Source organism: Hippopotamus amphibius, chromosome 13 (assembly GCF_030028045.1).
Source record: "Hippopotamus amphibius kiboko isolate mHipAmp2 chromosome 13, mHipAmp2.hap2, whole genome shotgun sequence".
Taxonomy (NCBI): Eukaryota; Metazoa; Chordata; class Mammalia; order Artiodactyla; family Hippopotamidae; genus Hippopotamus; species Hippopotamus amphibius.
In genome coordinates, this window is record NC_080198.1 from 97,562,298 (window position 1) to 97,585,796 (window position 23,499).

The following is a 23,499-nucleotide window of genomic DNA, read 5'->3' on the forward strand; positions in this document are numbered from 1 at the left end:
CCAGACAGTGTGAAGAGAGGGTAGTTACTTTTTGTGTCTTTCTAATCTTCTTCCCCCAGGGCATACCAGGATGTCTGACATTTGTAGCTGAACACCTGACTTGCAGAAAGACAGAATACAAAGTGAGAGGGTTCATAAACTAAGTGACTTAGCTGGAGCAAAGGACGATAGGGTCCTTTTAGATATTGTTGTTGCATTTAACAGAAGGAGAGGCTAAAAGCTAAGCACTCCCAAGTTGCTCCTGATTCATAATCAGAAATTGAGACAAAGCGAATCTGAAACTAACTGTGTGGGTGTGCGAGTCTGTTGGTACAACCTCTTTGGTTGACAACATCTTACAACATTTTAAGTGGTCACATCATTTGACCCAGGAAATCTACTTTTATGTGTATGTATTTGGACATGTGGAAAACTATGCTGACACAAGAATTCCAATATTGAATGTAGTAAGAAAGGAATGGAAAACCTAAATGCTCATTGACATGGGTCTAGTTAGATAAACCATGGTGTACCAGATGGTGGAATGCTAGGGATCATTTAAAAGAATTAGGTAGAACAATACGTGCTATTAGGGGATGTCTTCCAAATACATCACCACGTAAGGAAAACCAGGTGCGTGACAGGGCATGCAATACGCTGTACTGTTTAATGTAACAACGAAAGCTTACCTCTCTGTACATGTGTCTATCTGAACACTCCCTGTTTATTAATATGGTAAGAAGGAAGTCCAAGGCAGGAGAAAGAATGATTTTCTACATACTTACTTTGTTCTATTTGACTTTTACTCCATGTGTATTTATCTCATTTTTTTTAATGTTTTCTATGATTTATGTAGTTATTTTATCTTTATTGGAGTATAACTGCTTTACAGTACTGTGTCAGTTTCTGCTGTACTACACAGTGAAAGAGCCACATGTGTACATATATCCCCACATCCCCTCCCTCCCGAGCCTCCCTCCCCACATCTCATTTATTTTAAAAAACAAATACCTTGTTAAAAGGGGTTGTTTTTGTGGCAGGTCTTAAATGCTATAATAACAGAAGGCTCAGTTCAATAAGGAAGAGGTTGCAGTACCGATTTTTGGATGTTGCCCAATATTCAATACAAAAGAAAGTTCACACCCAGGACAAGGGAGTGGAGGAAGCCAAGGAACACAGTAAAGTCAGCGATCAGGGAAATGAGCCCTCAGGCAAAGCCAGCATTTCTCAACCCATGTCCATATTATTTCGTGTAGATCTGAGATTGTGAGAAGAACCCTCTGAATCCAGTTTGGGAAAGGATGGAATAGCAGGTGCCAGAAATAAGACTCTAGTCTATACTGTATTCATTTATTCATTCAACCAGCACTTGTGGACGCCAGCTTGAGTCCCAAGATACTGAGAGAATAAGCTTCCATTCCTGCAGACCTAGCCCCGAGCACACCCTGGTCTAGTTGGAGAGGACATTTGAAGAAATTCTTGGGTCTGGGTGATCCACATCTGAGCTTCTGGGTTCTGTAGTGCCCCAGGAGATCCGCTGGCATCTGTGTTCTTCTGCTAGGGGAGGGTACACCTTGGAACCCTAACCCAGTTTTGGGAGCTCCATGGGGTCCAGAAAGGCTTCTTGAGGAAGTCACGTTGAAGGAAATCAGTAGCGGTTGGGTGGGGTTGGGCAGGGAATTGGGGAGGTAATGGCTTCTGTGAAGGCCCAGCATCAGGGAAGAGCTTGGGTTGGTTGGAGACAGAGAGAAGGCCCCCAGGACTGGAGTGCCACAGGGTCTGGGGAGCGAGATGCCCTTGGAGGCTGGAGGCTTCCATGCCTGCCTGCTGTGTCTAGAACAAGTGGGGGGTAGGGGTGGGAGTGGGTAAAGTAATCAGAGTTAGGTTTCAAAAGCTACATCCTCACAAAGTGTGGCTTAAAAGAAAGAAACCCTCGCTGACTGGCTTCTCTTTAGATTCACCCTGGGAACCTCTGATGCCCCTGCCCCATCCTCCCTCCCTGTTTCCTGAGCTGCACGTGGCCCCAGCCGCTCTCAGCAGGGGACCTTCTCCATTCAATGAGGAGCAGTTGGAAGTGATTGTCCACATGCACTGGCAGCAAATCCACTAGCCCTCCACCCCTAGAGCCACGTCCTCCACCTTCCTTCCCTGAGGGGCCGAGCACCGCCACACCCGCCTGAGCTGGGATTCCTCTCACCTACACGTGAACTATGTGCTCGATTTCCCCTCTCCTGCACTATCCCGTCATCCTACAAACATACTGATACAGGGCTCTGCTCAACATCATGTCCTCATGTCCTTTTGACAAAAAAATCGCTTCCAAAAGAAAGGTCACCCAACTTACTGAAGCTGCCTTCTCTTCTCACATACTCTCATCAACCTACTCACATCTGGCTTTGTCCTTGACATTCCTCTAAGACTGCTCTTGCCAACAGCACCAGTAACTCTCAACTGGTCCTCCCTCTAGTGTCAGGGGTGGCTCTGCCCAGTCCTCTTTGCAGGAGGTCTCCTCATCTTTCTGACCCCTCTATGGGCATGCACCACGGTGGAACCCTTTCCTTCTGTGGAAACTCTCACACTCTCTATGTGATCTCATTTATCTTCTTGGTTTTAAAAACTAACTGTATGTGAAAGTCTCCCATATTTATGTCTCCAGGGCTGACCCCTTGCCTGAATACCAGATGTTTATACTCAATTAGCTACTTGATGTCCCCTCTTGGGGATCTAATAGGCATCTCAAACTTAACGCCTCCCAAACCAAATTCTTGCTTCCTGCCTTTTCCCCCAAACCAAATCTATTTCTCCCTTTGCTATTCATGGTAATGCTGTCCTTTCCCTGGTCAGTTACTCAGACTAAAATTCCTGGAGTCATCTTACACTCTTCTCTTTCCGGTAAACCCCACATGCAACTCATCAGTAAATTCCACGGCTTGTACTTTCAAACTATATCAAGAATCCAACTTCCTTTTTTCTTTGTCCGCTTTTTGTTACTACTCTCCTGGTTAAAGTCATCATAACTGGTCTCCATCTTTCTATCCTTATTTTCCTACAATGTATTCTCAATGCAGAAGCCAGATTGAGCCTTTAAAATGTCATGCCTGATCAAGTCACTCAGTGACCTTGAATAGGTTAAAAATAAAATTCACAGTCCAAAAAGTCCTTATCTTGTCCTACAGGGCCACAGGTGATCTGGCCTCCTCCTACCCTCTGAACTTCTCTCCTGCTCTGCCTCCCTCAACCCTGCATTCAGGCTCTAGCGGCTTCCTTGCTGCTCCCGGAATAGGCCAAGGGCTTTTCTGCCCCAGTGTATTTGCACATGCTCTCCCATCTGTCTGGAAATTGTTTGCCCTAGGAAGTCTCGTGGTTTGATCTTCCACTTTCCTTAGGTCTCTGCTGAAATGTTACAGATGCCCCTAGTGCTAGGCAACCTTGAGAGCAATGATGCAGGGGGCATCTGGGAAAAGCTGCTGGATTATTTATTGAACCACTACTTTGAGTACTTACTGCATGCCAGACACTTTTCCAAGCAACACCTCATGGATTATAGAACTGCATCCCCTCCACAGTCTCAGGGAGCAGGTAGGAATAGTTAACACTTAGTGAGTGCTTACCATGTGCCAGGTTAAACACTTGGTAAATATGAGCTCATTTAATCCTCATAACAACCCCATGAAGTGAGTACTGCTATGGTGCCCACTTTACGTCTGAAGCACAGAGAGGTCAAGTAACTTACCCCACATCACCCAGCCAGAGCTCAGTTTGAACCCAGAGTTTATACTGATGCCCATGGAGAGAAGGCTAAGGCTTAAGCAGAGCCTTTACAGGGGGCTGAAAAGGTATTTCTCAACATTATAGGCAGAGGTAGAGCCTTCCTTTGTGAACAGAAGGCACTGCATGTACACAGGTAGGGAGGCAGACAGTGGCCTTGACACTCTCCAGGAAGCAGGTGTGGGTAAAGTGTAAAGTGCAGCTAGATAGAGGGAGCCAATTGAGGAGTATGAGGCTATGCTCGCTGTTCTTTGAGTGCCTTCCAAGTAAAGTCAAGGTGGTGGCTCTCTGCTCAGCCGTCTGGAAGTGAACGGCTGTAGTAGGTGCTGAAGGCTTTTTAAGACCTTGAAATCCTTATTCGTGGAGCAATCACCACCGGGGAACTTTGAAGGAGGGGATGGTGGGGGAGGAGGAAGCGGAGAAAAGACAAATGAGAGATAAAGAGGAAGTGCAGTTTCAGAACCCGGCCAGCTCTCTCCTCCCTGCTGCTCAGCCTCCAGCAGCCTCTTCTCCAACTTCGCCCGGGCGACCCGCCTCGGACCCCACGGCCGACCAGATGTCCGGGAAAACGAAGATCTGTCTCTGCGTGTGTCTGTGTCTTCTGGTGGGAGGGATCGCCGCGGTGGTGGTCGCAATCCGATTGTGGCCCCACAAGAAGTGGAGCGGGTCGGGCAGCACTGCCCATTTTCGGGAAATCGTCCTGGAGCGATGCGACACCTACCCTCGCTCGGTGCCGCCGGGGCTCAGGTGAGTTGGCATCTTTGGCGCATGGCAGGGCACCGCGCGCGGTGGTTCCTGCGCTCGGCTGGGTGCAGCTGGGCACAGCTGGGTACGGCTGGACAGCGCGCGCGGAGCAGCCGTCTGGATTGCCCGAAACAAAGCATCTGCTGTTCCGAGTCAGCTGAGAGCCCGCCGGGCAGTGCTGAGGGGGGAGTCCGGGCTCGCGATTCCGCGCCCCAGTCCCTAGAGGTGCAGGCGGGCGGTGGCGAGCGCGCTGCTCTTTGGCCCGGCCGCTCAACTGGTGGATACTCCGCAGAGATGCCCAGAGCCCAGCCACGTTTGGGACCGCAGCCCCGCTCGGCCCGGGAGGCTGGGGAGTTGCTGGCATTTTCTACTTGACACGGGGTTTCCGTTCCCCTTCTAGGACCCGGAGTGCCCCGGGCGGTTACAGACCACAGGTTAAGTAATTTGCGGAACCTGAGGTGGGGGGATGGTGTCTGAAGGACCCCATCACAGAGATTAGTTTCATGCATTACTATAAAACAGCACCCCGATTCTTTTTGTGCGCCCTGAAATGAATGTGAAACAACTTTAAGCTGTAACACACGGTAAAGCGCATCTGCTTAATGAATCTATACCAACCCTGGAAACACCATCCACATCAGTGTAGGAACCTTTCCGGAAGATTCCTCGGGCCCTTTCCCAGCTAGCTACTAATCTCTCCCCAGAGTGAACTGCTTTCTTGACTTCCATTCCCAGGGCTTGGTTTCACCCGGAAAACTCATTTTTTTTTATTTTTAAAGTTGTACATAAAGCAGAAGAAGTTGGGAAGTAAAAAGTTGCTTCTCAGCCTGCCAAAGGCGGGCAGGGGAACCGCGATTTTCATCTGTGTGCCTGAGATCGCTTTCGCCTCCAAACACCTGCGACCCTGGGCGATGAGCCCTGAGACGCACCCCTTCCCAGACCGCCCGCTGCCCCAGCCTCCCTGCCTGCGCTCAATGGTTTCGGTTCTAACCAGAGACTGGAAGTCTTACTTGAAAATTGTTGAAGTCCAGAGATTGCCATGGTCCCTTAAGTGTTTTGCTTACAACGAATTAGTTAACTGAGAGAGAAAGTAGAAGTTGAGGCATTCCTTTAGATTACATCTGAAATATCAATTAAATCAAGTGATACCCAATCTGAAATGCTAATAATAGAAGCGATCTTTTTATTTCCGCTTAATGTAACAGTCTTTAAATTGCTGTTGTTGCTGTTCAGTCACTTTTGGGACGTCCACATCCTTATAGCAAGCAGCATATGCCATAGAGAGCTGTGGCTTTTTAATGTTTGTCAGGATGCCTGCCATTTCTTACTTTGATATCCTTTTACTGAGAAAGCCTGGGAATGAAAAGCAGTTTTATTTTCAAACCTAGTAGATCTTTTTTTTTTTTTTTTGTAGTTTAAAAATAAAATTTTATTTCATTTCAACATTGCAAAGCTTCCTTCTGGAAGGCCCATCCCATTCTATCTCATGCCTAGGGAGGAGACTCAAACCTAGTAGATCTTGACTTAGAAATGTTTGCTCTTGAATCTACTTAAAAATGAAAAGTCCAAAAAATAAAAATAAAATAAATAAAGCAAGATTTTAACAACAACAACAACAACAACAAAAAATGAACAGTCCTTCTTGGGTTCATTTCTCTCTTTCTCCCTGGATCTTATCAGATACATCTAAAAGGAATGAGTTGGCATTTCCAGCATTGTGCCTGGAAATCTTAGCCAAAATCCTAAATTCACCAGGTGAACTATTAGCTCCATTATGGCAGGTGACAGGGTTACCAAACTTTCCACCCTGTACATAACATGGGTCTCCTTTGCCAGGTCTCCAGTGACAATTTCCTTCATGTCCGTACAGCCTTCACAAACAATTTCCTTGAGGTCTTTCTAACTTTAGCCTGCCACCCAGGACCCAATGCTAAAGCCACATTGTAGTAGCACAGGTGAGAGGGGAAGAGAGAGAGCGAGAAAGTGTTTACTTTAAGGAATTGACTCAGATGATTGCGGAGCCTGATGAGACAAAATCTGCAGGGTGGGCAGGCACGCTAGAGACTCAGGGAAGAGTGGGTGCTGTAGCTTCAGTCCAAAGGCCTCTGCTGGCAGAATTCCCTTTTCCTTGGGGGAAGTCAGTCTTTTTCTTAAGGCCTTCAGTTAATTGAATGAGGCACACCCACATCATGGAGGGTCACCTGTTTTACTCACAGTCCATCCATGTAAATGCAACATCTAGATGCATTTGACTAATATATCTGGGGTACCGCGGCCGAGCCATGTTGACATGTTTTAGGTTTTGGTTATGGAGTACCTCACTTCCCGGTACAATTTCCGTTTTGGTTATCTATTGCTTCATAATAAACTATCCTAAAAATTATGAACTTAAAGCAACAATCATTTATTGGGTTGGCTAAAAAGTTCATTCAGGTTTGTCTAAAAAACTGGAATGAACTTTTTGGCCAACCCAATATTTCATGATTCAGTGGCTTGTCTGGGATCAACTGGATGGTTTTCTGTTTCACATGGTGGTACCTGGAGCTGTAGTCATCTGAGGGACTAAGTTGGCTGGAACATCATAAACATGGCACTTGGAAGATGGTGCCGTGGTGTGTGGGCTTAGCTGGGGTGGCAGCCTCTCTTTCTCACTGTATCCTCTCATGGTCTCTCTTCTCCTCCCGGTCTCTCCATATGATCGCTCTGTGGTGCAGCTGGATTTCTTCAGAGTTCCTAAACTCTCACAAGTGGAACCTGGGAGGCCTTCCTAAAGCTTTAGATCCATATCTGACACAGCGTCAGCTCCACATTGGTTAAAACAGTCACCAGTTCAGCCCAGATTCAAGAGAGAGGAAAACAACGCCACCCCCTCTATGGAAGGAGTGACAAAAATTTTGGGGACAGCTTAACCATTCATATATCTTTATGTTAGCTTTTAAATGTTCATTTCCTTATCGTCTTTTTAGTTATTCAGTTACATCCCTTTCTACTTTATTGCCTTTTATTAACTAGAGTTAAAAATGATAGAAATCTAACACACGCTTCATGAAATATAAGCTCATTTAGTCTAGAGACGTTTTGTTGAGTGATATATCTCGAGAACCTAACAGAGCGCCTGCAATATAATTAGCAAAAATGTTTAGTTGAATTAAATGAATGGTATACAAGCCAATATATAACAAATAATAGAAATGAACAAAGCCATAATAAATACCCTCCCCCGTGAACTTTTCAATACCATCACTCCTGAATCCATCAATTTCAGTTTTGGGCATATAGATTGTTATTTTTCCTTTGGTATAAGAGCTTCTTGGTATTTCTTTGTCTTCTTCATCTGTTCCATTTTCTTGTTTTTCCTTTTCCAAAATCTCTTACCCCCACAGAACTCACTTTCTGCTTGTCTCTTAATGTGGGTAGGCAAGTATTGAAACGTGTATCTGGTTATTAAACTGCGCCTTTTTGAGTTGAACCAAGAGCATCAAATGCAGAACATCCCTGAACAGATTACACCTGGCTCTCCTGTCTCAAGGTTCACACACAGGATCTACTTTCTGATCAAGGTGGCCCTGGACTTATGAGACCCAAGAGATAAGGCCAAGACTCACCAAAGTGTTAGTAAATTGTTAGCACTGATAATTCAGGGATATTGGGACTACAGGAGAGTTTCGAGTGTCCAAGCAAGTAGTCAGGACCCAAGGCACGTGGAAGGGTGGAGCAGAGCCTGTAGGAAGGACTGGAGAGCCAGCACCCAGAGTAAGATGGGCCTCCAGGGAGGCACCTAGATGGTGTGGCTTCTGGTCCATGAATCTTCTCACCTTGAGGAACTCCAGCCCTCGCATGAATCGCAGGCATGGATGACAGACAGCTGCTGGCTGTCTAGGGGTGGATGCAGGCACTTCTAGGACAGCTCTCCTTGTCCCTGTCCCAAGACAAGCAAGGGTCCTGGAGGGGAGGAGCTGTTTATTTCACCTCTGCATCCCTTGTGGTCCAGCACGTCACGCATCACATTATAGAGTCTTAATTGATGCCTGCTGAATTGAGCCCACTGAAGTCCACATTGTACTGGTTGATACACAAACATAAGCAGTGAGAGACTTAGAGAAAACTCCTCATTGATGTTTTGCCAGCTGCTGCTGATCGCTTCTGTGACCACACCCACTGTCTTTTCTGATTCCTTTATCTTCAGTTCATAGTTTCTTTTTGCTTCTCTTTCCTCTTCAGAATTCCTGGCAAGATTTCTCACGGCCAGTTCTTCATTTTTACTTCTCCATGCCTCCAATTTTAATGATTTTAACATTTTGTTAACTGCCACTCAGTAAAATGTATTAGTACCAAATGTACAGAATAGCCAATTCATATGAACACTTAGTAAAGACTTTCCGTGTGTGTAGAGCTGAAGCTAGGTACTGGGGTTTCAGGGAGGAAGAAAACACAGGTTGCGATCTCCAGGTCTGGTGGGGGAGGTGGGCGAGGGCTGGCCTGGGAACAGAGTACCACAGGACAGTGTGATCCACAATAGCAAAGAGGTTTGTACGTGAACGAGAGGGGCCCCGAGGAGGGAGGGCCTTCTTCTCTGCTGTTAGCCCTTTGCTAGATTTTGCAGGGCTGTGTAGGATATACTCAGGTACCTATCAAATAAGAAAATATCTGAATGGCTGTGAGCCAAGCGCCAGCACTGTGCCACAGAGATTCAGAAATGAGCAGCATCTACCTGGTGGGCAGTCGGGAAGGACTTGATGAAAGAGGTAGCACATTGAAGTCTTCCTTTTACGATAGGATTTCAGCGGAAGGGTGTTCTGAAGAGTGCATGTTACCCCGCTGAACAAAGCCTTGGAGACAGATAAGATGCTACTGCTGGGGGCAGATTGGCCAATTGATGGACTAAAACCCCCTAAAGGTTGTGGGACCTTGGGAAGATCCCACTGATGAGAGGGGCTGGACCTCACATTAGCCCGTCCACAACCTGGACTTTCTCAGCACACAGGAGAGTGAGAGGGTGACCGTACTTGCACAGGACAGAATTGAAGCATGTTTTCCCTTTGAGGTGATGGAATGACCACCTGCTCAACATCTGTCTTCCCAGTTAGACCCTGAGCTTTATTAGAGCATCACAAGGCCTCACGTTCACCTGTGCATGCTTCGTGATGATCGGGCTTCCTTCAATCCCACCTCTCGTCCTGGAAGCCGGAGAGTCTCAGAGGCACCTGAGTGAATGTGGAAGGTGGAAAGGGGAAAGGGGGAAAGAAGAAAAAAGGGGAAAGGGCTCTGAGGTGCTGCTGTGGTTAAAGAGGGAAGCTGAGTTACCTGTGGAAGGGAGGGTGGAGTGGAGTGCACATGCAAATAAACTGAGTTTGGGGGCCTGTGGCGTGCTCCCAGGACTTCCGGGAGAACGTAGCTCTGGGGGTAGAATCTTCTAGAAGGAGGGGCTATTTGGACACCTCGGCAGCACATCAGATGGCTGAGCGAGAGAGGGCAGAGACAAGAGGAGGGAGAAGGAGAGATGTCGCTTCCGGTCTCTTTGGCCTGGTGCTTTGCTTCCGATGTCGTTTCTAGAAAGGTCAGTGGTTCACAGTGGCCATCCTCCCACATTCCTTGTTCTGGTATCATTCTTAACAGCTGAAGGAAGTGGCGGCATTTCTCCGGGAGAAAACTTCTATTTGTTATCACAGTGAACACTCGTGGCCCCTCTGCTTCCTCTCCTCTCTGGAGGGAAAACCCTTGGAGAACAGCTGCCAAAAGTCCGTTTAGAAATTTTGAAGGGAGAAAGCCTGGGAATCAATATTTATGGTCTGTTTACAGTGTTCTAGGAACTTTATATTGTTGGTTCTTTTTAGACATTCTCAGAATCCTGTCGGGAAATCCTCAGGGCACACCCTGTGGATGGGGAAACGGGCCTAAGTCAGTTAAATAAACAAGTGATTTCTGACAATTAGTTAGAGCTGGCAAGGTAACTTGTGGGGCCCCGTGCAAAATGAAGATGCCTTGTTCATTGTTCTTTCTCTCCACCTGCCAGGTGGTTGTTACTTGCTATTGGAGGTTGGGTCCCCTTGGGCGCAGGGGTTACTTGCAGGGAGAGAGCAGACTCTCACAGGTGCCTGGGGCTGCACCCCACAATTTGGCACACAGGGAAGGGGTGTCTGACCCCGACCCTCCTGCTGGTGGTGGAGTGAGGCAGGGTCATAGCTGGTGAGAACCTGCCCCAGGGGGTTGGAGAAGCAGCTGGAGGTGGGGACCACATATGAGTCAAGGATTCAAGGTTCTGGTGCACCCTCTGGTGTCCCACTGGGCTTCTCTCATGAAACACAAAAGCAAAAATAAAATTATTAAGAATTTCCAGACAGCAACTGCAGAGATTTAAACTCTAAGTGTGGGACTTTTCTGAGCCCAGGGCTCTGTGTGACTGTATAAGTCCATGAAGCTGGTCTTGCAGTTAGCACATGAGAGTGGGAATTGAAACATCTCTTTCTGTCGTTGGAATCACCAGACCCATTCAAATGATGAGAAAACGGAAACATGGAGCGATTTTCCCAAGGTCAGAGCTAAATGGTAGAGCCCGGTTTTGAACTGACTGCGTAGCCCAGAGCCGTGATATCATATGGTTTCCAAAAGAGTGTTCTAGGCAAGTCTCAGGGCCTGGGGTGGCCCATCCCAACTGTGTTAGCATTTCTGCAGTCTCCAGGTGGAAGCAGCTGGTATTTTGCTCTATCGGTGTCAAAGGTGGGTCTTGAGGCTGCAGTGTGGGGTCACAGTGCGACAAGGTCCTAAGATGTATACTTCGGAAACACTACGAAACGCTGCAGGTAAAGCAGTTGGGTGCCATGCCCTGCTCTAATTTCAGACATGTTCTTTGTGGTTTATCTCACCTCTTGAACTGTCACCTCTTAAAGCTGGGTCAGGAAGGATGTGGTACACACCATGCACTCCTAATCCTGGGTCTGCTGGAGGCATTGCTGAGTGATCACAGCACATGGGGTGAGCCCGCATCCAGCCTTAGCACGCCCCTAGATGCTACCAGCTAACTGGAGTGGTCCCAAGAGAGGACAGCTATTTGCGATTCTGTGTCAGAATCACATTGCTTGCCAGCCTAAGTAGATAAGTGTAAAATATTATTTATTCCGCCCGGGGATATTCCATCATCCTTCCATTCACTTTCAGACCTGGGTGCTTAAGTTCCCCTGTGAGTAACAAGTGAGAGAGGGTGCTGGCATAGGGGCAGCAGGAGGGGAGGCTGGAGAAAGGGCCTGAGGTTGCGTGACTTGGAGAAATCTGATGGGAGGGGGACATAGGTGACCAGAGGTCCTCCACTGGTTGGAAAAGAGTCTTATTGCAAGTGGATAAGGTGTGTGTTGTGTGGCTCAACAAGGCAGAATCAGAAGCTCAAATGGCAAAAGGCCAACAGTGTCAGCCAACATTTGCACAGCTCATCACAATTTGTTTGAATAATTTATTTGAATTTGAATTCATTTGTCAAAGCAGAGGTTTCAAAACGTTAAGCGCGTGACTTTTATAACACACACAATCAACACATGTCAAAGATTTATTTATTTATTTATGAGGGTATCTGTAAAAATGATAAAGTCCTTTCAGAGAACATTTGGAAGCACCGACTATTTGTAAGTATTTCAAAAGGAATATTAGAATTAGATTGGTAGGTTAGATTTAAAACTCGTCAGTGGTCTGCAAGGCAATAAAAAGCCATAACTCATGGGGATATCTTTTCTATCAGACAGAAGTTATTTGCATCTCTAATAGACAAGATCTACAAGTTCCCATCAAACTGCATAAGGTTTGAGAGTCAGTAACAGATACACTCTGCTAGATAATTAATTCACTCTTGGGTCAACTTGTCAAACAATAACCCAATATGACATTGAAAAGACATGTGCCCACCTTTTGGCCTTATTTCCAAATTGTGTATATTTTTGTAACACACTTATTCAATAAGTGTTTAACTAGTTTCTGTTATATCTCACAAACTCTTCTAGGTCCTGGGGATCTAGCAGTGAACAAAACAGACTACATTCTTGCTCAGATGCAACTGACATTCCAGTTGGGGTGAGGTGTATACAATAAAGAAAACAAGGAAATATGTAGTGTGGCAGATGGCGGAAAGTGCTGGAAAGGGTGCTGGTATGGGGGGTGTTTAGAGTTTTAAGTATGGTAATAAAAGATGTCACTGGAAGATGACATTTTACCAAAGACCTGAAGATAGAGGGAGAGCAAAAAAGTAGAAATGTCTGCGGAAGAGCATTCTAGGCAAAAGAAAGAACATGTGCAAAGGCACTGAGACAGCAAGTTGGAACATTTTGTTACAGAAATCTTTAAACTTATGTATAACTAGAGAAAATAATAATCAATCCCCATTTGCCCATTACCCGATCTCAAGAATTATCCACATTCTGCTATTCTTATTTAATCTATCTCCCCACATTTCCCCCCAACGTACTCTAAAGCAAATTCCAGACTTCATATCATTTTGTCTGTAAATACTTCAGTCTGAATATCTAATGAAAAAATAACATTTGAAAAAATATGGGTGTAAAGCTATTCTCTTACCTAACAAAATTAAGGATAGTTCTTCAATGTGATCTGATATGCAACCTGTGTTCAATTTTCCGTGATTTCTCTTAAAGATCATGTAGTTTTATTGATTTGTTCAAATAAAGATTCACCCATTGCATTCAACTATCATAACTATTAAGTATCTTCAAAGATATATTAAGTATCCTTTAATTTATAACCATTTTTCTTCTCCCCATTTTTGTTTCTTTTTTATTTTTTAAATTAATTAATTAATTAATTAATTTATTTTATTGGCTGTGTTGAGTCTTCATTGCTTCACATGGGCTTTCTCTAGTTGTGGCAAGCGGGGGCTACTCTTCCTTGTGGTGTGCGGGCTCCTCATTGTGGTGGCTCCTCTTGTTGCAGAGCATGGGCTCTAGGCACGTGGGCTTCAGTAGTTGTGGCACATGGGCTCAATAGTTGTGGTGCATGGGCTCTAGAGCGCAGGCTCAATAGTTGTGGTGCACGGGCTTAGTTGCTCCATGGCATGTGGTATCTTCCTGGGGCAGGGATTGAACCCGTGTCCCCTGCATTGGCAGGCGGATTCTTACCCACTGCGCCACCTAGGAAGTCCCTTCTCTCCCATTTTAAAAAGCCAGTCACTTTGTTGAAGAGACTGGGTACTTTGTCTTGTAGAATTTCCCACTTGCTGGATTTGGCTCCTGGTTTTATTCTATGTGCTCCTCTATTCCCTATGTTACCTGCAAACTGAGAGGTAGGTTAGAGTCAGATTAGATTTGGGGGTGGGCAGGAGTGCTTTATAGAGGGGGCTGAGGAATTCCTCGGGCATCACATCTAGAGACACATAATGTCACATTGTCCCTCATTAAGGGAGGTTAACAGGATTGGCTATTAACGCCTAATTCATTCATTATGAAGTTCCGCAACAATCTTCATCTAATTAGTTTAGCAGCATTTGATGATTGTTGCCAAGATTGATTACTTCTGTAGGGGCTGTAAAATGGATGTTTTCTAACTGTAAGATTCCATCTGCACTTATTACTCTGATTCTTCTCAACAGAAGGCTATCTCTCATCCACTATTTGTTTGCCCTGAAATAGAGTCCATAAAAGAAGGGGAGGATAGATACTTGATTCTTTCCCTTTATTTATCAGTTTAAGGAATAACGAATTGGTTAATGCCTCATTGACTTCAGAGATGACCTATGAGTTTCTTTTTAAAGTATAATTATGGGGACTTCCCTGGCGGTCCAGCGTGGGTTCGATCCCTGAGGGGGGAGCTAAGATGCCATGTGCCTCATGGCCAAAAAACCAAAACGTAAAAAAACAGAAGCAATATTGTAACAAATTCCATGAAGACTTTAAAAAATGGACCACGTCGAAAAAAAATCTTAAAAGTATAGTTATGAACTCATGGGTTATTATATATTTAATGAGTATCAATTCCTTACATCACTATTCAGATTATATCAGAGTACTAAGTGCCACTGGTTGCCATAACTATTTGGGTTTTTTAGTAGATGGTGGTAGAAAAATATATCCTTTTAAAGAAAGAAACATTGTGAGTTCACATTGATAATTCCAATGTAAAGTAAAGGGCACAAGGTTTTTCTTCTAATATTTTAAAATTTTATGTTTGTATCTCTTTTCTCTGACACTAAAAAGCTCGGTTCCTAATAACATTAATATAATTATGTATTTGCTTTCACATATACAAATAATTATATGTATGTATGTATATTATTATCATTGCTAACAAAATGTCTAAATTTCTTTATGTTTCTTTTGGTCCTTAGGATATAGGATAGATCCCGCTAGTGATGAATAGTGATATATAGAGCATGTACCACTGTCTGACACCTTATTAAAGGAAGCCCTCTGGCTGCTGGGTTGAAAATAGTTGGTAGTGGGGCAAGGACAGAAGCATGGAAGTCACTTAGAGTTCTTGTAGTAGTTCAGGTGAGAGGTGATTGTGACCTGGATAGTGATGGATGGTGGTGAGAAGGGGACGTATTCTGGATACATTTTGAAAGTAGATTCCAGGTGATTTGCAATGTACTTGTATATGGGATGTTAGAGAAAAAGAGGAAACAACAAAAACTCCAGGGTTTGTGGGCTGAGTTACCAGACAATTTCCATTTATCAAAAAGGGAAAGACTGAGGTGAAGCAAGTTGGGAAAGGAACCACCGGTTTGGTTTTGTACATGTTCGTTTTGCAAAGTCCATTGTCATTCAAGTGTAGATATTGAACAGGAAGCTGGTTTCTATGAGTCTAGGGTACTAGTGAGAGGTCTGGATTGGAGATATAAATGTGGAAGTCAACTGTGTACAGAAATTCAAGCAGATGTTTCATAAGGAGGAAGTAGTAACTCTCTTATCCAAGTGATTCCAACTGGTTAAGTAAGATGAAAACTGAAAACTGACCAATGGATTGATGACTTTGATAAGATCTGTTTTAGAGGAGTGGTCATGGTGAAAGCCTGTCTGGAATGGATTCAAGAAAAAGATGGGAAGAGAGAAATTGGAGATTGTACATAGATAGCTCTTGCCAGGGGTCTTGCTGGAAAGGAGAGCAGAAATAGCATGTTGGTTGGATGGATAAGGAAGGCTCCAAGATGGAAGAAACTGGGGCTTGTTTGAGAGGCAGCTTCTTTAAAGTGGACTGAGAAGTTGTCTAAGTAAAGAATGCTTCTAGATTTCTACAGTTTGCTAAGGTCTTTGACAATTGGCCTACCAACATCAAATTCAGCAACATTTTAAAAGTGACGCACCTGGGTCATTTTTACCAAAAAATTCAACGTACTTTTTGTAGAAAAAAAATTTTTTTTCTTTTTCCACTTAATTTATTTATGAACAATTTAATGAAAGCACATAATTAAAACAAAAACAAGAAGCACAGGGGCTTCCCTGGTGGCACAGTGGTTAAGAATCCGCCTGCCAATGCAGGGGACACGGGTTGGATCCCTGGCCCGGGAAGTTTCCACATGCCACGGAGCAACTAAGCTGGTGTGCCACAACTACTGAGCCTGCGCTCTAGAGCCTGCAAGCCACACTACTGAGCCCATGCACCACAACTACTGAAGCCTGAGAGCCTAGAGCACATGCTCTGCAACGAGAGAAGCCACTGCAATGAAAAGCCCGCGTACCGCAATGAAGAGCATCCCCTGCTCAACACAACCAGAGAAAGCCCGCGTGCAGCAACAAAGACCCAATGCAGTCAAAAATAAAAAATAAACGAATAAATAATAAACTTAAAAAAAAATAAACCCAAAGATATTCAAGAATAGGTAAACAACCAAGTGAGTGAAAATGAACATTCTTGGGGATACTAGAATAGCCTATTAATTGTGTAGAAGAAGGCAACTTGTACAGAGAGAACAGAAAGTGTTGGTTAACTCAGTGATTCAGTTAAATACAGTTAAGAGATCTGTTAAGAGATTTTTTTTTTTTTTTGCAATAAATGAGTTTAGAAGTGGTCCTGCATTGTTTCTTGCTCTTAAAGATCTATTTCTTGCCTTAGACCTAAATCAGGTTAGAAAACTACCAGGGCAAAGTTCTCTTTAAAGGATCTATGGTAGAAAGAACAGATGCAAGATAGAACAAAAAGGAAACTGAATGAGAGATGAAATGAATTGTTTTCATGTGTGTGTGTGTTTCAGAGACTAAGAGCTTGAAAGGCAAGGATTGATTATATTCATGAGTTTTTGTAGTTGATCTGAGTGGGGAATCCGAGCGGGGGGGGGGGGGGGCGTATTTAAAAAAAAATCCCTGGTAAATACATATTCTGGAAGTGGGAGGATGACGAGAATCTTGTTATCAAAGACAAAGGAAGTGAAAACTGACGTCAGAAACTTGAAGAATAAATAAAGCATGAGAATGACATTTTTTTCCGTTCTAATGACTTATCGTTTTCTAATTATAAAAGTGAAGCACGCCCATTTTAGAACACCTGGAAAAAAAATATAGAGAAGAATATAAAATCACTTAATTCCCTTAAGTGGAATTCTAAATAGTAGGACCTACCACAATTAAAAAAAAACCAGTAAGGAGCTTCACAAATGGATGGCCTCAGCTTAGGAGTTTTATAGACATAATCCAAATTTCTTCTATAATGAGACATTTCAAGAATTGCTAAACTCAGTTCTCCACTTCCGACCTGATGTCTCCAGCATGATGCCTCCACACAGCAGAAAGCTGTCTACACCTTTAGTCTTTGGATGTTTTGAAGCAATGAGTAAATCTTGATGCGAAGCTATATTAACAATTCCCACAAAGCATTTACTTGGCCGTGGTCCATATTTACCTTGATATAGTTCAAATGTTTCTTTTCTCTTCTTAGGACTATGATGCAAATGTTATAAAGTCATTTCTGTCTTTGGGGTCTCATAGCGTAAATACTGTGAAGTTCATAATAAAATTGCTTCCCTCATTATCTTGGTTTCTAGGAGTAAACATTTGTTTATGAATTCACTTGTCTAGAGCAGTAATGAAATCTCCTTGGGGAGTCTTTAAGAGTAAAGAGAAGACAGAAAACACACAGTTGAAGCTGGGAGAGATTTAAGACTACGAGGGTGACTCAAAAATCATCTGCACTCTGGCTGTAGAAATTATTTTAACTTTTAGGAAAGACACGTACATCGTTTTTTGACATAATCCCCTTGTTTTTCAATACACTTTGTCCGTCTGTCAACAAGCTTTCATATTCCCTCATTAAAAAATATTTTAGGCTGAGCTGCAAGCCACGAATGCACCGCTGTCTTCACTTCTCCATCAGAAATGAATCTATGCCCTCATAGAGCTGCTTTCAGGGAACCAAACAGGAGAAAGTCCCATGGAGCAAGATCAGGACTGTAGGGAGGATACTTTAACACCTCAAAATGAAGTTTTTGGAGTGTCGACAGTGTGGGCAGAGGTGTGCGGATGTGCACATCCTCAGACCACAAAAAAGGAATCACTGCATGTTGCTCTTCTTTTGTGCAAATCACAAGTGGGGCATCCATTTTTGCTCTCACTGCAGTTACAAATGAACTGATGTAACATGTTCACACCTGTACAGCAATGACTGGGGAGACAGTAGCCTTGAACAGAAGGTGCTGATAAGACAGTGTGGCCAATAAAAGTTTTAATATAACAGGAGTGCGGATAATTTTTGACTCACCCTTGTACAAAGGACTATGTGAGACAGATCAGATAATTGATCATATTTTAGGGATCTGATTTCATGTTTTAATACTTCTTGGTAAAAGTTTTAAAATGTGCTTTGGAAACCAAGGTTATGAATTTATCTGTTTACAGCTAAAAATTGTGCTTTTTGTATTTGACAGATCTAGTTTTCTTCATTCTTCCCACTCAAGGGACCTCCTTCTCCTTCTTCAATGTTCCCTATTCCCCAGTGCACATCTCCTCTCAATTCTTTTCTTTAAAAAAATTAAGCATGTTAAATTATGAAATTGTTAAATGAACTGAAATATCCATGGAATGATGTTACAGGTAGCCATTTACTCATCGTGCAGAATTAACAGACAATAAAACTTTTGTCATATTTCCATCAGAGCTTTTCTTCCCCCTAGTTTTTAAAGAAATAACATGTTACAGATTAAAAATCAAAATACCTCTCCCCTCAACTTTTTCTTTTTTCTCAGAGGCAAATAATACTTGTTTCACCTGTATCTTTCTAGAAATGTTCTCTGACTATAGAAGTGTATATTCATATATTCTTTTTTTCTACACACATCCTCTCTTCTCTGTCTCACTTTTTTTTTTTTGCACTTAACAGTGTATCTTGATTATCAGTATAGTTCTATCTGATTCTAATAGGATTCTATTTTACAGATTTTACCATATTTCTAGAATTTTACCATATTCTAGGCTGTATTGATGGACACTTAAGTTGTTTTAAAACTTTTGCAATATGTTGCAAACCATGCTGCAATAAAATCCTTGGGTAAGTACAATGGAATCCTAGAAGCAGAATTACTAAGTCAAAAAATATACCATTTTACATTTTGAAAACTAGCCAAGTTTCTCTTTATGAGACAATTCTCTTCATGAGGCAATGAGAGTTCATCACCTCATATGTTCTCTACACAGGATGTTTTCAAACTTGCTGATTTTTGCTAATCTGATAAGGGAAGATATTACTGAATTTTAATTTTAATATGTGTTTATTTTGTGTTTTTGTCCTGTAGAATAAACTTTGCTTTTCCCAGTTAACAATATATTTTGGTGATTTCAGTTACACTGTTGTAGAGATTTATTCATGTTGCTATACAGGCACTAGTTCATTAATTTTAACTGCTGTATAGTACCCTAATGAATGACCATATCCTACATTTATTAATAGATTCCATTATTAGTTTTTGCTGACATAAAGAATGCTAAAACATAGATGTCTAATTGTGCTTGTGATTTTTCTCTAAGATATTCAGCTAGAGGCAGAATTCCTAAGTCATAAAGTATGTCATTTTCACCTTTACTGGGTGTATTAGTTTGCTAGAGCTGCATAACAAAGTACCACGAACTGGGTGGTTTAAACAATGGGAATTTATTGTCTCACAGTACTGGAGGCTAGAAGTCTGATGTCAAGGTGTCAGAAGGATTGGCTTTTTCTGAGGGCTGTGAGGACGAGTCTGTTATGTGACTCTCTCTACTTTCGAGAAGGCTCAGGCATTCCTTGCCTAGCAGATAATGTTCTCCCTGTGTCTTCATGTGTTCTCCCTTCCTTCTTTCTAAGGACCCTGGTCATCTTGGATTAAGGGTCACCCTTACTCTCATCTTAACTTGATCATCTGCAAAGATCTTATTTCCAAGTAAGGTCACATTCTGAGGGACTGGGAGTTAGGTCTTCAGCATATTTTAGGGGACACAATTTAGCCCATAACAGTGGGTGTACCAGTTAAGATGCTTTTGGCTCCACGTAAAAGAATACTTAACTGTAAGTGGCTTAAAACAAGAGACTTTTATGGACACACATAACTAGACATCCAGAAGTGGGGTGGTCCTTGGGGAGATTCAGCAGCTCACAGATGCCCTGGGACCTTTCAAGATGGCAGCTGCAGTTCCAGGCATTATGTCCTTATAGTTTGGCTCAATATTTCCCATTTTTGCATTCCTGTAGTTTTATATATATGTATATATCCCACTTGGATATAATATGTAGAATATAGTTTTAATATATAGCATATAATATGTAGTATTTAACATAAAGCATATATAGCATATGTTGTAGTATATACAATTAGCAGCAGCCCAAACCTTTTTGGCACCATGGACTGGTTTCGTGGAAGGCAATTTTTCCATGGAACGGGGGTGGGGGGATGGTTTTGGGATGATTCAAGCCCATTACATTTATTGTTCACTTTATTTCTATTATTATTACACTGTAATATATAATGAAATAGTTATATAACTCACTATAATGCTGACAGGAGGCAGAGCTCAGGCGGTAATGCAAGCGATGGGGAGAGGCTGTAAATACAGATGAAGCTTTGCTTGCTCACCTCCTGCTGTGCAGCCTGGTTCCCAACAGGCCATGGACTGGTAGCGGTCTGTGGCCCAGGGGTTGGGGACCCCTGCTCTATAGTATATTATATATCCGGATCAATACCTTGACCAAAAGCCTTCTCCATCCCAGTTAATGGCAACTCCATCCTTCCAGTGTCTCAGGCCCCAAACCCTGGAATTATCATTGACTCCTTATTTCTCTAACACCACGCATCCTATCTGTTAGGAAATTTACAACGAATCAAGAACCTGTCACTCCTCACCAGATCCACTACTACCATCCTGCTCCAGATCACCACGGGCACTTGCCCGGATTACTGGTCTACCGTTCTCTGCCTTTTCCCTCTTTCAGACTATATTCAACAAAGCAGAGGAGCCCTTTGAAACTTAAGTAATATCGTGTCCCTACTCTGCAAAGCACCTTCTGTGGCTCCTCAGTTCACCGTGAGTAGCAGCTTATGACACTCTGTCCAGGGGGGCAGTGCCACCTTTCTCACCTCATCTCTGTCCACTGTGCACCTTGCTCACCCTGCTCCAGCCACACGGGCTTCTCTACTGTTTCTTGAACATACCGGGCACTGTGGCTGTCGTGAAGGCTGTTCCTTCTGCCCAGAGCTCTGTTTCCCTGGATGTCTGTATGAGCACATTCCTTGCCTCCTTCAATTCTTTGCTCAAAAGTCATCTACCGTCCTCCCCGTTTAACACCGAGTGCAAACACCTCCTCCCCCATAATGTTTGACACCCTTATCTTATTCTATTTTTTTTTTTTTTTTTGCATAGAATTTGTAAATTCCTAGGCTCCTCTGTAACATTCTTTATCTCTATGACTCACTGTCAGTCTTGCTCTGGTAGAATGGAATTCTCCCAGGACAGAGACGCTTGTCTATTTTGTTCACTGGTGTATCTTACTTGCTCATAAATGTGCCTGGGACATAGTATATGCTCAATAAATATTTGCCAGATTGATGAATTAATGATTTCTGAGCTTCCCTTCAGCCGGAAGAGTCAGATTTTAAGACCCTACTTAAGGAAGTCCTAATTGCCTCCGTGAACACTGCCAATTACTCACTTCTTCCACTAGGTGGGAGTCTTCACCGTCAGTGCAGGCTTCCATGAGCCTCACGTTGGGGACTTCAGAGCTGAGTTAACCTGCATGGTTTCTTTGGTCCAAGACAAGCTGCCCTGCAGGACATAACAGCAGGAAAATTCACAGACTGAGTGTAATTACCTCTGGTGATTCAAGTGCTTTTAGGGAAGAGGATTTGGGATGTGAGCACTTTCCCTGGGGAGCTACATGTTACAAAGGTGATGTTGCTTCGTTGATGGAGACTTTGAAATATACTTGTCATTTATGGGAAGGATGTAGGTTTAGAGAGAGGTGACAATACAGAGTTATGAAACCTCAAGTAGGCTGACAACATATGAAATGGATTTAACCACCAAATATATCCGCTTTTTGTTTTTTTCACTTTAGCACAAGACTTTAACCCTTCCTGCCCCATCCCCTCTTACTAAGATTATTTTCTGTCCCTATGCTGGCCTTCAAATTCTCATGTGACCTATAGGGAACCGACAACCCCTCTGGGGTCTTGGGTCCTCATTTCTGTTAGGTCCCACTTCGTCCTGGAGATGGACAGGGACGTGATTCAAACGGTCCTGTGGGAGGCAGCATTGTTTAGCAGGAAGAGCGGAGTTTGGCCATAAGGCAGCTGTGCCACTTGCTGATTGGCTCTGGGCAAGTTATTAAGCGCTGAGCCTCAGTGGCAGGGGATGGTACCCCCGCCCCCTATGGGGCTGGTGTGAGTTAAGCTGGATGCATACAAGGTGAGCACTTAGCCCAGTGCCCGGCACACGGTGAGTGCTCTGTGCTGCCCGTGCTCTCCCCTTCCTCCTGCCAGCACGACCTCCTGCCTCTGGGCCCTGGAGACAACCTACCTGGGTGGGTCAGAGGGAGAGAGAAGGGGTGAGACGTGAACAAGAGGGAATCGTCCTGGGGGATGGGTCATGGCATCTGTGGAAAGGAGCTGAGTGGAGGGAAGGGGGAGGACGTCCCAGTGACCTTGAATCCTGACATTGGTGCCCAGCCTGCGTGCATTGAGCCTCCAGGTCACCAGCTAAGGAGGCAAACAGAAAACAGCGATCAGACTGAGTGTGGAGCTCAACACAGAAACTTGCTTATTCACAAATCATGTTGAGGCAGGAGACAGACGGGCCGCCAGGGCAAACGGTCTGCATTCGTTCCCTGTGGACCGATACTGTGAGACAGGAATAACAGGACAATTGGGAGAGGAGGCTGGGCCCTGCCAGATAGAAGCGAAGAGACCACACATTCCTCATTCTCCAAGTCAGCAGACCTCCCCCGACCACACATGTGCAGAAAGGCTCGTTGGAGGTCAAAAGGGGAGTGATGCCAAGTGGCCAAACCTACCCATAGGCCTCTTCGGTGGAATCCATCTGGCTAAGATGGGAAAATCCTGAGATACACCACACATGGACTCTGAATCAGGCAAATCAAAATGATCGATCAAAGGAAACACAGAAGAAATGCCCCATAAAAGTGATTCGAACTGCCACGAGGGTGTGGACTCTCTCTCTGAGCTCGCCCGTGTGTCTAGCCACACATACGCTTCTTTTTTTCCTAGCAAATACTTTACTTATTTCACTACTTTCCAGCTTTGTGGGAATTCTTTTCTGCAAAGCCGCAGGGCCGGGGCCTTGTCACTGACCACTAGTCTAGTGGCTAGGATTCGGTGCTCTCACCACCGTGACCCGACCTCAATCCCTGACCAGGAGCTGAAACCCTGCTTCAAGCCACTGCGGGTGAAGCCCCCCGAGATCACTGTCTCTCAGAAGCTGCTCCTAGAGCTTGTCAGGCATAAACACTGATGGAGGCACCAATTTTTGACAGGCCCTTCAATTCTTTAATGTCCTATTCAGACTGCAGGTTACTGTCAATACCTCCCCCAACCCCAAGACCACCCAC

General features: G+C 43.9%; 1 protein-coding gene across 1 annotated transcript in view; it reads left to right on the top strand.

The window, feature by feature from the left end:
- Window positions 1-4,144: 4,144 nt before the first annotated feature.
- The window catches only part of CD38 (CD38 molecule), a 43,995-nt gene continuing 24,640 nt past the window's right edge, over window positions 4,145-23,499 (top strand). Inside the window, exon 1 of the mRNA XM_057704655.1 lies at window positions 4,145-4,494. Coding sequence (XP_057560638.1) covers window positions 4,145-4,494 — 350 coding nt within the window. The remainder of the gene's footprint in view (window positions 4,495-23,499) is intronic.